Below are 16329 nucleotides of genomic sequence, written 5' to 3'. Positions count from 1 at the left end.
GTAAAAACAGTAAAAGAAAAAAAAAAGCGAGGCCAACAGCCACCGCGGGCCCACCGCCTCGCGTCGCTGTCTGCAAGCAGTGCAGCTTGCCTCCTCTCGTGCTACTACTGCCTACTGCCGTCGTGTAGATCTGATCTGGCCACTAGCTGATTTAGGGATTTCTACGGATAAAAACATGCCAAATTTGTGAGGAATTAGCGCACAGAACGGAAGCACACGAGACACGGATCCGGCTCTCTAGACACTGTCGATCTTTCTATTATTGCCTGCTTGGCCTCACTTCATCAACAATGATGAAGCTTAGGTGGTAATCACACGGCAAATTGTTGACAAAATCTCACCGGAGATGAATCCTAACAAGTTTTTTTTATGCTTAAGTGCTGTTCGAATCTGCTGCTAAGCAGGTATAACAGTAGGTTATAAACATATTTTAAAGAATATTTTAAAGAGATAAGAGATGAGAGAGAAGAGTAGTGAGCTACTAATTTGTAACCAGCTACAGCACGGACTTCAAAACGCAATGTGTGTATGATGTATAGGACCATGTATTGCTTTGTAGGTAACTATTATATAAATTGACTATAGATAAATTGGAGCTAGTAGTTAGCTATACTATTGAACTTGCTCCACATATGCCCCCTTAAAAAAGCATGTAGAAGCTTCTTCTAAAAATAACCAGTTTCCAGGTTAGTTACTATACTTGATTTACATGCTATAAAAAAATACGGACAAAATGTCATGCCAAACAGTACCCGTGATAAGAAAAATACGTGAATTGAAATAACAATGTTTTCTCGGTTCTACATAACTTGATTACACAGGAAACAGTAATAGAAGTCCTTTGATTACACCATTGGATAGATTGAACTAAAGGGGATTTTACAAAAGTCTATCCTCTTGCTCATCTTCCTATGAAATTAACCATAGTAATGCAATCATATGAAAAAGATTTCTATCTTTTCTATGAATCAGAGGGATGCATAGGACAAAATCATAGGGAAATATTGTCCAAAATTCCTTTGTCAATCATCCATTTCAAAAAGGCTCTAACTAGTGTAAGTTTTACACAAACTTTATATAATTTTTTAATATTATTTGATTTTCTAAACTTTGTCATAGCTAAGTTATCAAAAATCATTCGTCTATTCGATTGGATGAAAACTGATGGGTTTTGCTTGATTATAGGCAAACTGTTGTAGGGTTTACAATAAATAGAGAAAAATAGTATATGGTACAAACCTATTGAGTACTTTAAAACAAGTGGTCTAACAAAATACATTAAAATGATTTTCTACAAATAATATTTTTATTTACTAGTTGAAATACCCTGAGTTGCAAGGGAATTTAAAAAAGACAACCCCACTATGTATGCTCTAAAGCCCCCCCCCCCAAAAAAAAGAACTATAATAAAGATATTCCCATTGTGAATTTGTGATCAATATGTAGCAACATTTTTGTTGAGTTATATAGTTCTTTATAAATATGTATTTGCACTATAAAAAGGTCCATCTACTTACCGTTTCGGAGTCTTATACCATCACAAATAGTTGCCCAAAAATCTATCTCTAAAATTCTCTTTTTTGGATTTCTACTCAGATTTTAGGTGGGGGATATGTTCCCCTTTCCAACGGATAACTCAAATTAACTTTAAATAACAAAAATGGGTCCACCCAAACTCCCAACAGGGACAAATAAAAATTGATCCTCCCTATCTGCACCTGTCACTCTTTTTTCAACCCCGCGTAGTGGACTGGGGTGATGGATAATAAGATTCCAATTTACTGGGAGCTCTATGTAAGAATATAAGAATAGAGTTCACCCATAATTTTAGGACCGGAAGCTTTGCGAGGCTTCTGATGGTGAGTGGTGGTGGGTAATTGAAGATCTACCATTCATTGTAACCATTAGAGTATTTTTAAAAGGTATATAAAAACATGAAAGATAATTCATGTCATACTTCCGTAGATAACCTAAAAATAACTAGGACCAGAACTTATTCGGGGTACTACAACACTAGAAAGAGGGGTGAATATTTAAATGGGTGTAATAAAATCATAGCTGAAATGTAAGATGATAACATAGAATTTTGATATGAATATAAGCGTAAACCAGAGGGATTACAAAACACAAAGAGAAATACACTATTATTATTTGATTAGATGATAGGAAATACACATAAATTAGAGTATTTGATTAGATGACAGGAAATGCACATAAATTAGAGTATCGACAATGATTAAAAGAAAAGTTTTCGACAAGTTAGAGATCATGCTTATTTTTCTCCAAAATCTTCGTCTCTTAAGCCATTCCATATAATTTTATAGGATACTTTGAATCCTAATTCTTCATTTTAACGGGCTAAATAGGAAAACTTGCTATAGAATCCAAATTGTACTCCGTACTCTACATATAAATAAAAACTAATATCAATGATATTTTTGGCTAGCTTCGTCCCTGCGCAGCGGTGCAGATCAGATCATGCCATCCACATCGTATAAGTTGCTCAATTATGGCACAGCGTGAGCCACAATGACAAACGCCCCAGAAGAACCAAAGTTGGGGTCGTGATCATTTTTGACATCATCCGTGAGATCACGCGAAGGAACAAAAACACAGGAGGGGAGCATTGCTGGGCCATGCTTCCTGTCCCTGGAGTCCAAATCACTGTAGGGACGTTTGGACCCCACCTCCTGCCTAAATCAGAATAATCATATCGAGTTCCGATCTAACTTGTCTTTGCTCATCACCATCGCACCACGTTAATCCTACTGCCTCCGTCTCATAAAAAAAAATTCGGTTTTTTAACGAGCGTTTGACCATTCGTCTTATTTAAAAAAATTTAAAATTTTTTTAAAAATAGTTACACACAAAATATTATTCATATTTTATTAACTAATAAAAATAAAATTATTAATCATAATTTTTTTAAATAAGACAAAGAATCAAATATTATATCTGACAATTGAAAAGTTGATTTGTTTGGAACGGAGGGAGCAGGAGGCTAGGAGTTGGTAAGTTGGGATCAGCATTTGAACCTCAATAATAATATCATTGGGAACAAACAGTGCTGCATTGCATCATTCTGCAGTACCAAGTTTAATAGTAATAAAGATAACTGCTAGTTATATATTAATCGTAGAACTAACAATATATAATAGATAAGTTAAAATGTCGGTTTTATATTTTTCATATATCTTTTTGTCTCACCTATATATTTAATATATATTTAATGTATTTATTTTGAAGCACGTGGAGAGTTAACTTTTGCATGAAAAAACAACCATCTTAATTTTTTATTTCTTGCTCATTCACATACATCTATAATTGATTAAGCTTACAGGTAACTTATACTAGCATGCTATTATACTTCTCGGTTAGTTTGAGCCGTTGCGAATACCATATTCCCATCATGGATCGTAGTTGACCATGATGTGTAGCCTATAAATCAGCAAAAGCCACAGAAGCAAGCAACACGACAGGGAATCATCGCATGAGCAATATTGCCTCTTACAGGTGACTTGCGAAAACACAGCAGGTATGTTGAAGTATGATTATGCTGCAATGGAAGATGCACTAATAGACCTTCAGCTGGGAGGCATAGCCGGGGAAGATAACACAACATTTTCTAACAATAAAATGCAGAGGCATATTAGAGAGCATGTGTCCAAAGCTAACAATCAAAGTAAAGTAGATTAAGTAGAAAAGGATATCTTACTGCTGCAAAAACGTGCACGTAACACAGATTAACAAATAATAAATGAATAATGCAAATACCGGAGAATCCAGATCATAGCAAAGGGGTTGTTGGGACCATACAGAGCAAAGATGCAAGAGGAGATGTCAACCTCCATTCATAGTGCACCGCATATCACCATGTCACTATATCTCGTCAGCTCAAGTGCCCAACTGGTTCACAATATTACCCTCATATTCACCACTACTTTCTCATCCTAAAGTTGGACCATAAAGGTCATAACTCGCCACTTTCTCATCCGAAGAAACCTGGATTAAAAAAGTTCAGAATTACCTACTGCTACCATCCACTCCACAAATGTCCAATGAGGGAACCAAGAGGAAAACCTTTGCCGCTAATGTCTTCGTGATAATACAGATGCAAGTCTTATTACTTGAAACAGGACAATGCAGAAACTGTCACACACGGTTATTGACTATTGACTTGACGAAATTGTACATATGAACTGTAAAGGACTGAAGTGAAATCGAATGGCTGTACAGACCTTTAAACAGTTCTTGAGTTTCACATGATGCAAATGAAATAAACACTTGTGGGAGCACAATTTATTTATCTTCTAAGCCACTTAGCTGTCAAATTATTCCTAAACTTTTTCCTAAATGCGATAAAAGCTAAGGACCCAAGGAGTGGCCATGATGTTACAAAAGCAATATAGGCAAGCAACCAGACTGACTTCCCCTGGTACCGAGTGAGTTGGTTTATGGATCTCTTAACTGGAGCAATAGTGTCATGGAACTTATTAACGTAGTGTTCCTCTCCTTGCTGTTCAGCAAACTGTTCAGGACTTTGGGAAGGCATTGCATTTACTTCTGCGATATTCTTATCATCTACTTCCTTGGTGTGTTCATTCTGTAGTGTAATACCCTCATCATCTTGTTTGATGTCATCAACCGTCTGGTTAAAAGGGGAGACATCATCAGAAGGGCCATCATCTGTCACCGGGGCTACCATTCCATCCATGACATTGACATATGGGCTCTTATCAATCGAAGACTCCAAGGAAGAATGCAAAATATGGTCTTGTGCCTGCAATTCAATTATGGCACGAAAAAACAATGTTACCACCATTTCAAATGCATGTGGCTGAGATGCATTTTCTCATACATATTATAGCAAGCAAACCTTTTGCTGATGCATGCATTTACTGTCAAGAAGAGCGAAGAGGAACTCAGAAACAGCTCCGACCCACCTACAAAATATCAAAGGTCCTGAGTTGTGAATAGCATATACAAGTAAAAACATGCAGTAAATAACATGAATAGCATAAATCTTAGAGATCAAGTGGAGGCACCATACCATAGACTTCCAGCAGTTAGTCCTTGAAAGAATGCAAGATGCCCACCATTTGGAGTAGTTGCCAAAACAATGTTCTTGTTGGCCCTAATTCAAAAGAAATATCTTCTACTTGATACAAAAACCAGAGTACTTTGGGGAAACGAATTTTAAAACCAAAAAATTTCACCTGCACTCATCCCAAGGGATGGCCTCCCTTGTGCAAAGGGGATCATCCAAAGCACTGATACAAAGCAAGGGGACTGACACAGTACCAACATAACTAGCACTGCTGCACCGACGGTAGTAGGTATCTACTGTCTGTAAAATAACTAATAATTACATGAGTGATGATACACTTTAACTTTACTTGACAACATTAGTCATTACACCCATGCAAGGGTTGATAGAGGATAGAAGAGCCAAGTGGCATGAGTGCGTGACAGGTACCTCATATTTTGCAACGATGCAAGTGGCATGGTGGTCAAATTCCCGGATAGAGCGTGACTGCCAATATAGAAGTAAAACAAAGATATGAATATCACTACTCATGAAGAAGCCATTTATGAAGTGCACAGACAAACAATTGGCAGCTTGAAAATTGAAGATTGTTTCTTGAAATGAAATAGACCATAATTTAAAGAATTTAGACACAATATAAATATCATAAATCTATAACTGATACATCTGCAACAAGGAAAAACAGTTGAGCAAGCCAGACCTTTTTAATACCTTCCCAATTTGCAAGTCGGGCCAATACAGGTTGGTGCCTGTAAAGGAAAAGAAGATTCTCTGATTCAGTAGCAGTCACACTATTTGATATCTAGAAACCTAGAAACGTATTATAACAGAGGTGGTTTTCGAAAAGAAGAAGAAATTGTGTGTCCATGTGTGCTTGTAAATGTGGTGGCAGCGGCCTGGTGGATTGGTATGGCATCATGGACCACATAAGGCTAGAAAGCATCAATGTATCATTAAATGCCTTGTACAGACACTTGCTGAATAATGAGTACTTACAGCTTTGCATAGCCCTTGAGACCAAAGGCCAGGGCTTTATCGTAAAACCTCTGCACAAGCTTGCGGGAAATAAATCTGTCACCCACCTACAAAATAAGATAGGTTAATGGACATCTTGGTGTTGCGATAAAAAACTGTTGGAAACTAACTCGTCTCATAGACAATCCTTGCTAACTAGTAAAAAGAATATTTTATAATTCAATTATTGAAACGAGTAAGTTCGGAATAGTTAAGGAAGAGCATTTATAGAAACTCAACAACGACAAATTGCACCTTACATTGTCATCCAGTAAAATATCATCAAAATGTGAAATCAATTGTAAAACTGACATCAATAATTGAGTAAGGCGTTTGAGAAGCTGGCATAAAACTGAGTTCAAAATTGGTGAGAGAAATGGTAAAAATATCAGATAATAAAGGCATGAATTATATGTATCTGTATTCTAGTGAATAATGTCCAGCAACTCACCAGCAGATCCCATGGAGAACAAATAGATGCAGCACCGGCCACAGGAGTATTCTCACCTTCTTCTCCAAGATATTTAACCTGTATAAAGATATGGATTACATATTGTCAGTTCATCAAATGCTGTTTGATATTAAAACCCAATGAAAAGAAAAGCTGGATAGGCACAGCACAGGGTTGGGTTAGGGATAACGAACAAGACAGACATGGGAGTTGACACACACTACACATAAAACTATCAGCATTATACCCAGGTCGTCAAAAGAATGAAGATCAAAACTAGATTATAAATTCAGAATGAGCCACCACTGCAGCATCCATGACTCCATGAGCCAAAACCAACACAATATTAACAGCGGGCTCAATAAGAACACAAAGAAAGAGCGTCAAATTGGTTCAGGGGCAAGTTTGAAACTTTAAAATTAAAATACATGGTAACAGATCAAACCTTACAAACCTTCAGTAAATTGATGCTTAAGAATCTTCAGATATTTGCAAACAACAAAAGATTTGAAGTTTAAAGGATGGATTTATTCAGCCCGTTTCTTAAATAGCCACTTTATTCTGGTTAATTTTTATTGCTGATTTATAAACTTGACATAGTTAAAACTGAATGGAACTTATAAATATTAAGCCTGTCCAAGTACATGACTACATTGAATGAAAAAACCACCGCCATCTGTTGATCAGGAAACAATTGCATGATAAGCCATTCAGAGTCATTCGTGTAGGTACCTAAGTGGCTAAACTTCTGAATGGTCAATGGGAATTGGCAAAAAAGAATGAATTGTCATAAACTCATCATAATTATAAATCTTGAATATGCAGAATAGAAAAGGTTTCAGATTCTGACAAGGTAAAATTATTGTTTACCAAAATGTTGGCCCCAATGCTTGTACCAACACAGAGCATTGGAGCCTTTGGATACTTGTGATGCAGATAATTAATGACTTCTCTGAGATCTTCTGTCCATCCAGCATTGTAGAGGTAATCTGACTGCCAAGGAAAATAAATATTACGAGGTGAGTGATGGATCCTAAATAAGACATTCGTTAAAATTGGGAGCCTTGGAAACTTCTTGCTCCTGTATCAACAGAGGAATTATATCATGCTACACTACAAAGTTTAGAGGGACCAAGAGTATAAGAAAGTATAAACTGCAGAGGGAATAAGAAAATATTAAAAACCAGAATTTATGTCAGTTAACTTACAGTGATGGACACACCACCAAGACCCCTGTGGTTGCTTACAACAGTGTTACACCCCTTCGTCGCCATGGAATAAGCCAAGTGTTTTACATACTGCAACAGGTAACAGCATCGTCAGAATCACCAGCAGTTCTATATAAGAATAGGTTATGCAACGATAAATCCAAGAGCTCATCAAAACATGCAACAATATAATAAGTTAGGGACTAACAGCAGCAGCAGAATCACTAGTTAATCCAGGTAGAATAACTACAAGTGGTGTTGAAGTATCCTTAGAAAGGATCCCATCTGAATCTGCCAGGTAGTAAAAAGGTTAGCTATCACAATGTATGACATACAATTTCGCACTATATGTACCTCATACCCTTCGAATCAGCGGCAAGCAGCCAGTCCAAAGCAATGGTCCCACCATCACGTACTGTGTACAATTGCCTATTATCAATGCACAAATTTATGATAAGTATTAAATTAAATTATTGACAAATTCGACAAATTAATTGCTGGAAATATAACTGGAAACACTGGTATGTGCATGCCCAGAAATTATTTCAGAGCTTGCATAAGACGACTGAAACATCCACTTTTAGCCTGAGTCGCACTCCCTGATTTTCAATGACCACATCACTGCTTTTAGTTTATTTCGTTGTTGCCTTTGGAAGAACATAGCAGAGATTGAATAACAATAGAAGCAGCATAAACTCCTTCCAAATGCTCCACAAGATGTGTATCACAAAGCCATTTAACCTGCGCTTCCACTCCTTTTGCAAGCATGAGCAAGCTTGATGCCACCAATGCACGAGAATGTCAAAGTACTGAGGTTTGTCTGCCGCCATGATGGTGTTACTTTTGCCCATGTTAGGACTGTTTTTCCGATTTCATGGGTGTATGGACATGGAAGCAACAGGAGCATGATTGTTTCGCTGTTTCTTGGTTGTAAAGCTCACAGATTCTTAATGTTTTGCTTCTGGGTGGCACTTCATCTTCTTTCAGACCTCCGTCTTCTTAGCTATTGCCTGTTTCCTGTGGATGTTGCAGCTCTAATTTGTATGCTAAGGACAGTGTAATACTAAAGGTCATCGTACAATCGCATTGGCATGCATTTACTGGGTTGCCTATCCATTTCTGATCTATGAGTGCTGCAGTTAAGCCAGGGAGAAAGGCTTAGATCCAGTATCCCGTCTTCCACATGTATATTTCAGTTGGTTTTCTCATAGTTAACATAGACCACTGGTGGGCTGAACTTTGTAGTAATATCTCAACCTTTGAGATTTTCCTCATTGAACCACCAGAATACATACAGGTTTGCACAGGCAATGTTCTCCTTATGAAATCTCCTCAGATTGCTTTCTGTATTTGGTCTTTGAAAAAAGCATGCACAATGATGCAAGATTAATGAAAACTGAAAACACATGTGTTGCAGAGGGTTCTCGTACTTTGGTACTCTTCCTTAAAGTCTATGATGCTTGGATGGTACAAGACTAAGAAAGGTACCCCCACTCCGGCAAGGTCAATGACTCAATTGTAGAAATGTTTTACACATGTTTGGAAGGTCGTACAGGTGCACCCACATTAAAGTGATCAACCGTTGATATTTCTCTAAGGTGGGGGTACCTATGGATTCTTGTTCCTTTTAACATCAAAGGGTGGCAGTGCATACGAACTCAGTTTTACATGGAAACACTGTATTCAAAAACGGCAATCTACAGGTCTAGAATGCAACTCATCTTCACATGAATCAAGTCTAACCTTTTGTATGTGAAGGTAGGTGGCCTCCCAGAGATGCCCAGGAACAGTGTCTGCAAATGTGGGCTGGCGAGCCAAGGCGTCGCCAGATACCTGCATCGTGATACATCAAATCCGTCATTACAATACAAATAATCGCAACGAAATAGTCGCTCCCATAATTTGGGAGCCCAGCTAGCGATGCTGCTTCTACCCACAAAATTGCAGCGACTGAAGACACTGAACCACGCACGTGCATATTGCAATCACGCGATCAGATTGAGATACGCGAAGCCGCACCTGCCGTGGAGGGAGCGGCACTTGGAGGCTACGCGGTGGTAGATCTCGGAGGCCGGGTGGAAGGTGAGCTCGACGCGGCCGCCGCGGAACCCGCGGAGGAGGTCCCCGAGGAAGTGCAGCTCCAGGAACCGGTACGCGAGGACCGACACCACGGCGAGCGCCGCGACGGCGTAGTGCTCCGCGGGCACCAGCGCCGCCGCGCGCAGCAGCAGCTCGCCTGCCGACTCGCCATCGCCTCCGCGCCCGGCGACCGCCTCCATGCGAAAAGACCTCCACCCCCCCCCCCCCCCCCCCGCGTAGGGATCAGGCGCGCCGCGAGTGAGCGGGTGGGAAGTGGCTCCCTCCGTCCCGTCGCGCGCTCGCCGCGTGGAGGCGACCGTCGGAGGCGAGGACGACGACGCGCGCCGGTTTCGAGGAGGAGGCGCGGGGCGATTCACGGAGGAGGTTTCTGTCGTTGTGCAGAAAAAGCTTCGGGGGGAGAGACAAGAGCCTGACGGTGTGGGGCCGAGGTGTCAGAGAGACGGGTGGTAGGTGGGACGTGCCGCGAGCGAGGCTGACGCGTGGGCCCGGAAGTAGCGGAGGCAACGGAGCCGGCCCAACACCAAGATCTAGCGGTTCAACAACCGCCTACAAAAATTGATGTCAGCTTCTTTGTAAAATTGACACTTGGTCCTATAGAAAGAAACATGTTCCTTGTTTTTGTTTTATAGTGCACATAAGAAAAATATGGTTCGAGTTTAAAAAAAATGAGTTGTACTTTTGATCTGAAGTACTTATTTTTCATTGGTCGAATCTCATTGATTGTGAATACTTCCTCGTACCAAAAATATAAGCATATCTTAATCTTAGTACTATAATATTCCCTCCGGTTTTAAATAATTGACACTAGTTACTATTTATTTAGGAACTTTGATCATTTGTCTTTTTTGGAAAATATTGTGTATATCAAAAAAAAAATATGTTACATTTATGATATATGACGTATAAATATATAGCAGTACAACTTTCACTAATCATCAACTGATCGTTTAATTATTATTAATGATCAAAGTTGAAATAGTAACCGTCAACGGTAACAAGTAAATAAAGACGGAGAGTATAATATAAGTATTCGCATGGTTTCAATTGTTACCATCGTTTCATAACCAATCTGATGCTGCAAAAGAGAATATGATCAATTTAACATTTAAAAATTGACCAACAAAATAAGTAAAGGGAATTTTTACATCTTTTTAGTCTATACTAAATAACCTACATTTATTTATATTTTTAAACAAGGTAGGATTTTGCATAGAGATCAGATCAAACACATGGAGCCATGGAGGGTACAGCAGATTTGTATTAGAAATAAAAAAAAAAGCACATATCAGATGTAACTCTTATTATACTCCAGATATTGAAGGGAACGAGCAGATCAAACACATTGAGGGTACAAAAGATTTGTATTAGATTTTTTTAATAAAATAAAAAAGCACGTATCATATGTAACTCTTATTATACTACAGGATATTGAAGGGAACGAGCAGATCAAACACATAGAAGGGACAAAAGATTTTGTATTATAATGAGCCCATATCAGATACTAGTATCTTCGACCCAGAAACTAGACTTTAGAAAAAGCCTATGTCAAATGCAGTTCAAGGACAACTAGGGCCCCGTATCGAAACAATTTATAAGATAATTAGCCAATGGATCAATACAAGTCCTAATTAAATACTATGAACTTTCAAGTTAATAGCTGCTGTAGCTTATAAAAAAGTTGTTTGTCGATGTTGATATAGATTTTTTTTTTTAGAAACCAAATCTTTTGAAATGTTATAAGACTAATTCATACCTATTCGTATCTGTTGTCCCTAAACCTTGCTACTCAGATATTTTAAACGGTATTTTAAGTGTTTAAAACGCTATATATTAATGACCGATGCTAATACATTGATGTGTAATTTTTTTACGTGTTCGAGATATATATTAATGACCGATGGGAGTATAATTTAGGCGTGCACAGTTCGCGTGTATCAGCTGCTAGTCACAGAAATACACGTATTTGACCGAAGCAAACACGAGGTACGATTTGGCTTGCACTAAAACACCTCCTGTGACGAAATCATTTTACACTGTCAAAGAAAAGTACATGCTTTTCTCAATTCTTATATGAATAAAACTATGTCCGCCGGTAATATTAGTGCAGGGTAAGAGAAAAGGAAATATCATGGTAAAATGGTTATCTCAGTTGTGAACAATAAATTAAAAATTATCTATTTCTATGTTTAAAAATGAATTAATATAATTCTTTAAAACAACATTCAGATAATATTTTTTTTAAAAAAACACATATTGTTTAGTAGTTTATGAATCATGCCGATTTTTTTTTCTTTCTTCCCATCGAAAGTGAACAATTGTTTAGTAATTTATGAACGGTTACGGTACGCAAAACATGAAAAATTAAATTACAAAGATGACCGGTCTCTGCTCGCCAAAAAAAAAAAAACACAGAAGAAGATAACCATGGTCTGGACTCATGTCTCTATTAGAAACTTACAAACACATTAGAACGACAAAATCAAAAGGCCCATCTTTGTAGATGGCCTTTGGCGCTTTAACATCCAACCTCTTATTAGAGGCCCAAGCCCAGCTTCTCCTCTGCCCTCAAGCCTGCAACGAACCTTACTTAGGGTGAGTTTTTTTTTTTTTTTTTTACAAAATGTTCTGAAATAACGTGCTCACGCAAAACAACATACACCATTAACTATGTTTTCTTACTTTAAAATTATAAATATACTTATTTTTGAACTTTAAAAGGCTGACAAAACCTCAATGTATGATGCAACATACAAATCATCGAGCATAATGTTTTCTGGCTTATGTCGCAATGTATGGTGCAATCCACGGATATAGTCTAATCCCCTAGCGATTCCCAAAGTAATGTAGTATCTTGTCTTCCAGCTCAGGACATTTTGTTTACACCCAAAATATGCTTGTCCAGTGAACCGTTTGGCATGTACTCATAGACGAGCAGTCTTTGCGATTTCTCCTAACACAATACCCGATCAATCGAATCAAATTGGTGTGTTGGGTGTTGTCTACTGTGCTCACCTCTGCGCGAAACCGCTTCTCACCCCGACGGAAACCTTCGAGTTTCTAACAAAATAAATGCAAAAATCAACACCTATTAACGCAAGCTTAGATAATACTAAACCATATTGGGTTGAGCCCCTCCCAAGTTGTCTTCTATGCGCCAAACCTTTCGCCTAGCCCAAGAGTCGGCCCTACTCCCTTTAGAGTAGCGTTAGTAACTTGGTCGTGCATTGAAATGGATAATATGAATCAAACAACATCAATCGTTTTTTTAACAAACAATTTTGTTTTATTTCAAGGAGCTATGGTCGTGTGCTTTGTGCAACATGGGGAGAAGGCCAACTAATGGCTCAACTTTTAGGTAACAAAGGCATAAAATGTTCACCATATTTAAAATTCAAATAGAAATCTGTATTGTGCAGTTCTTGAAATAAAAGGTTGAGTCTTGTAAGATGATTCAAAATTAGTTTTCATGCGAAAATTCCACCGTTCCCACTGCTGCTACGATGGGTAAAGCAACACTAGCCAGTCATGGGCAAGTGCAACTCATGGGTATACAAGGAACATAGACACATTTAATGTAAATTGTGGAGCCAAAACAAATTCAATTGAAAGTAACAGATTTTGTTTAAAGAAACAGCAACCAACGTATCCAATCTCCAATGGTTTAAAAGCATAGAGAGCATACTGGTACAGTACCACCACATTATTCCATTCCCACGACACAGCGCGCGTACTCCACTCTCGAACGGGCAGCATTTCGTAACGTACAACAAAGAAAACAAACCAAATCCCTGCCATTACTGCGTGAGCAATCAAGCGGCGGTTCTGGTTGGAACGTAAGAATTTTACAGGATTTTCACGAAAAAGTCAATCTTGTCCGTTTTCCAAAATTCCTTTGTTCCAAAGAATACCCGCGGGTGGATTAGACGTTCTGCGTGACGCCGCTGGGCGCCTTGTTATGGTGCGTGTCGTTGTTGTCGGAGTACCAGCCGTGCTTGGTGGAGTCGTACTTCTCGCCGTCGCCCCAGAGCGCGTAGGCCTCCTCGCCGTGGACGGCGTCGTCGCCGATGGCGAGCTCCTCGTCGGGCATCCGGAGCGGCACGACGGTGCGGACGACGAGGCAGATGACGCTGGTGACCGCCACGTTCCAGGCGACGACGAAGAGCGCGCCGGCCACCTGCTTCCCGAACTGGGCGCCGCCGCGGCCGCGGTAGAAGGCGCCGCGGGAGTTGCTGACGGGGAGGAAGAGGGAGCACAGCACCGGCTCCGCGAAGAGCCCCGTGGCGGCGCCGCCGAGGAAGCCCGCGACGGCGTGGGTGTGGAAGACCCCCAGGGTGTCGTCCACCTGCTGCAGCAGCGGCGACCGCTTGTGAACCACCATCATCGTGAACCACGGGATGCTGCCGGACAGCACCCCCATCACGATCGCCGCCCACCCCTGCACCAGACCTGATCCACCATGGATGCATGCGTCGTCGAGACGGATTTTGATTAGCTAAATGGATAGATAGGAGGCGATGGATCAATGTATTTGTAAATGAAAAATATTTATTAATAAAGCTAAAAATAAACAATGATGAAGAAAATATAAAATAACTTTAAATTTAAGATTAAAAATTTAAATTTTGGCTTAAAATCATAAAAGAAGAAGGGTGATAATCTCTTGGCACGTGTCACTCATTAGCTAAACTATGTATTCCTGCTTTACTTTTATAGTAGTTCTACTCTTCGTGGAATCTCAGTGGATTCATTGTTGCGTCAAAAGAGAGCAGTAGATTCAGTCCGTGGAATCTGATGACTAGTTTTATGCTACGTCTGAATTTTTATTTGATGTTATTGAAGTTGTCGAACATAGGTCTAAAAGTTGATAGTGAAAGACAAAAAAACCAGAGAAAGTAACTTTTTATTAGACAACTACACTGCTACATTTATTCATAAAGATACCCTAAATTAATTTAGTATATGAAATTATATCAATAAGTTTGTCATGAAAAATACTTTCATATAGATGTATTGCGTTAATAATGTTTGTGAATTATCTAACTAAAACCAGCTAGCAACGATGGAACATATATTAAACATAATGAGAGATTGTGTTGAGAGCTACGCACTGACAATAACATCTGATGCCGCGCGTTGTTTCTCTGATATGCACGGTTGCTTGTCAATATGATTAGCAACAAAATCAGAGTAATCAGAACACTCTGTACGAGATGTTCATGTTTTACTATTTAGTTTAGTAGTTTATATGTATCATAATTTATATGGTTAATGTCATAATTTATTTATAAAATAACTTAAATGTTATATATTAAACGTGACCAGCCTTACGTCATGTCCGGCTCGTCCTAACTTATCTGCAAATCAGTAGCGTTCATTCCCACACTAAAATGGCGGCAACAGCTGCTGCTAATCCACTAGTAGAAGCAAACTGATGGTGCAAGTGAGCCGTTGGTACCTGCGCCGGGGGTGATGCAGACGAGGCCGGTGATCATGCCCTGGACGGCGCCGATGACGGAGGGCTTCTTGAAGAAGATGACGTCGAGGCAGGTCCAGACGAGGAGGCTGGTGGCGGCGCAGATGTTGGTGTTGAGCACGGCGAGGGAGGAGTCGATGTTGGCGGAGTACGGGTCGCCGCCGTTGAACCCGGCCCACCCCATCCAGAGTATGCCGGCGCCGGTGAGCATGAGCAGCACGTTGTTCGGCGGGAACCTCTCCCTGTCCTTGGTGGACCTCGGGCCGACCCAGTATGCGGCGGTGAACCCCGCGACGCCGGAGGAGAGGTGGATGACGTAGCCGCCGGAGTAGTCCATGACGCCCCAGTGGAAGAGGAAGCCGCCGCCCCAGAGGGAGAAGGCGCCGACGGTGTAGGAGAAGGTGAGCCAGAGCGGGACGAAGATCATCCACGCCCTGATGTTCATCCGCCCCAGCAGCGAGCCGGCGAGGAGGATGAGCGTGATGGCGGCGAACACGCACTGGAAGTACACCATGGTGGCCATCGGGTAGAAGGGGTTCACCCACGCCGTCTCCACGGTGGCGCCGTCCCTGAAGAACTGCGTCGTCTGCGGCAGCACGGCCTGGGCGAGGAGGAACTTCTGCCCCAGCGCCGGCCGCGCCTTGCCCCAGAACGGGAGGAGCCTGTGGCCGAACGACATGTTGTAGCCCCAGGTGACCCAGCACAGCCACACGGCGGCGAAGGCGTAGAGCGCCATGAACGCCGAGTTCACCGCCCACTTCTTCTTCACGATGCTGCCGTACAGGATCACCAGCCCAGGCACGCTCTGCAGCCCCACCAGCGTCGCCGAGACCATCTGCCACGCGTTGTCGCCCTTGTTCAGCCACGGCGGCACCGCCATCCCCGACGGCGAGTACGCCGCCGACATGTTGAACGGCCCGTCCAGCGACATCTTGGTCGACGACGACGACGGCGGCGGCGGTGGGACGTGGCCGGAGACGGAGAGTGGTGAAGGTGAAGCTAGGGAGGCTTGTGCCGATATATATATAGGGATGGA

General features: G+C 40.8%; 2 protein-coding genes across 3 annotated transcripts; both read right to left on the bottom strand.

Moving 5' to 3' along the window:
- Positions 1-4141: 4141 nt before the first annotated feature.
- LOC102703272 (phospholipase ABHD3-like) lies at positions 4142-10189 on the bottom strand. 2 transcript variants are annotated; one of them, XM_006646453.3, is made up of 14 exons: positions 9740-10189; positions 9464-9553; positions 8082-8149; positions 7929-8011; positions 7721-7810; positions 7383-7505; positions 6513-6590; positions 6044-6129; positions 5748-5796; positions 5477-5533; positions 5217-5347; positions 5051-5134; positions 4877-4943; positions 4142-4780 (listed from the first exon to the last, which is right to left on the bottom strand). In XM_006646453.3, exons 1-14 carry the CDS (start codon positions 9997-9999, stop codon positions 4304-4306), a joined length of 1743 nt encoding a protein of 580 aa, XP_006646516.2. In that variant the 5' UTR covers positions 10000-10189; the 3' UTR covers positions 4142-4303. The 2 variants fall into 2 exon arrangements, with proteins under 2 accessions (XP_006646516.2, XP_040376010.1); XM_040520076.1 differs by having other exon boundaries at positions 7929-8005; positions 9740-10014.
- A 3550-nt stretch (positions 10190-13739) lies between these two features.
- Positions 13740-16224, bottom strand: LOC102708757 (ammonium transporter 3 member 1). Its single transcript, XM_006645022.2, has 2 exons — positions 15276-16224; positions 13740-14266 (listed from the first exon to the last, which is right to left on the bottom strand). Exons 1-2 carry the CDS (start codon positions 16222-16224, stop codon positions 13740-13742), a joined length of 1476 nt encoding a protein of 491 aa, XP_006645085.2.
- Between the last annotated feature and the right edge of the window lie 105 nt (positions 16225-16329).

The sequence above is a fragment of the Oryza brachyantha genome, chromosome 1 (genome assembly GCF_000231095.2).
Source record: "Oryza brachyantha chromosome 1, ObraRS2, whole genome shotgun sequence".
NCBI lineage: Eukaryota > Viridiplantae > Streptophyta > Magnoliopsida > Poales > Poaceae > Oryza > Oryza brachyantha.
Note: the sequence above shows the minus strand (reverse complement) of the source record. Positions and strands in the feature narration are given on the sequence as shown.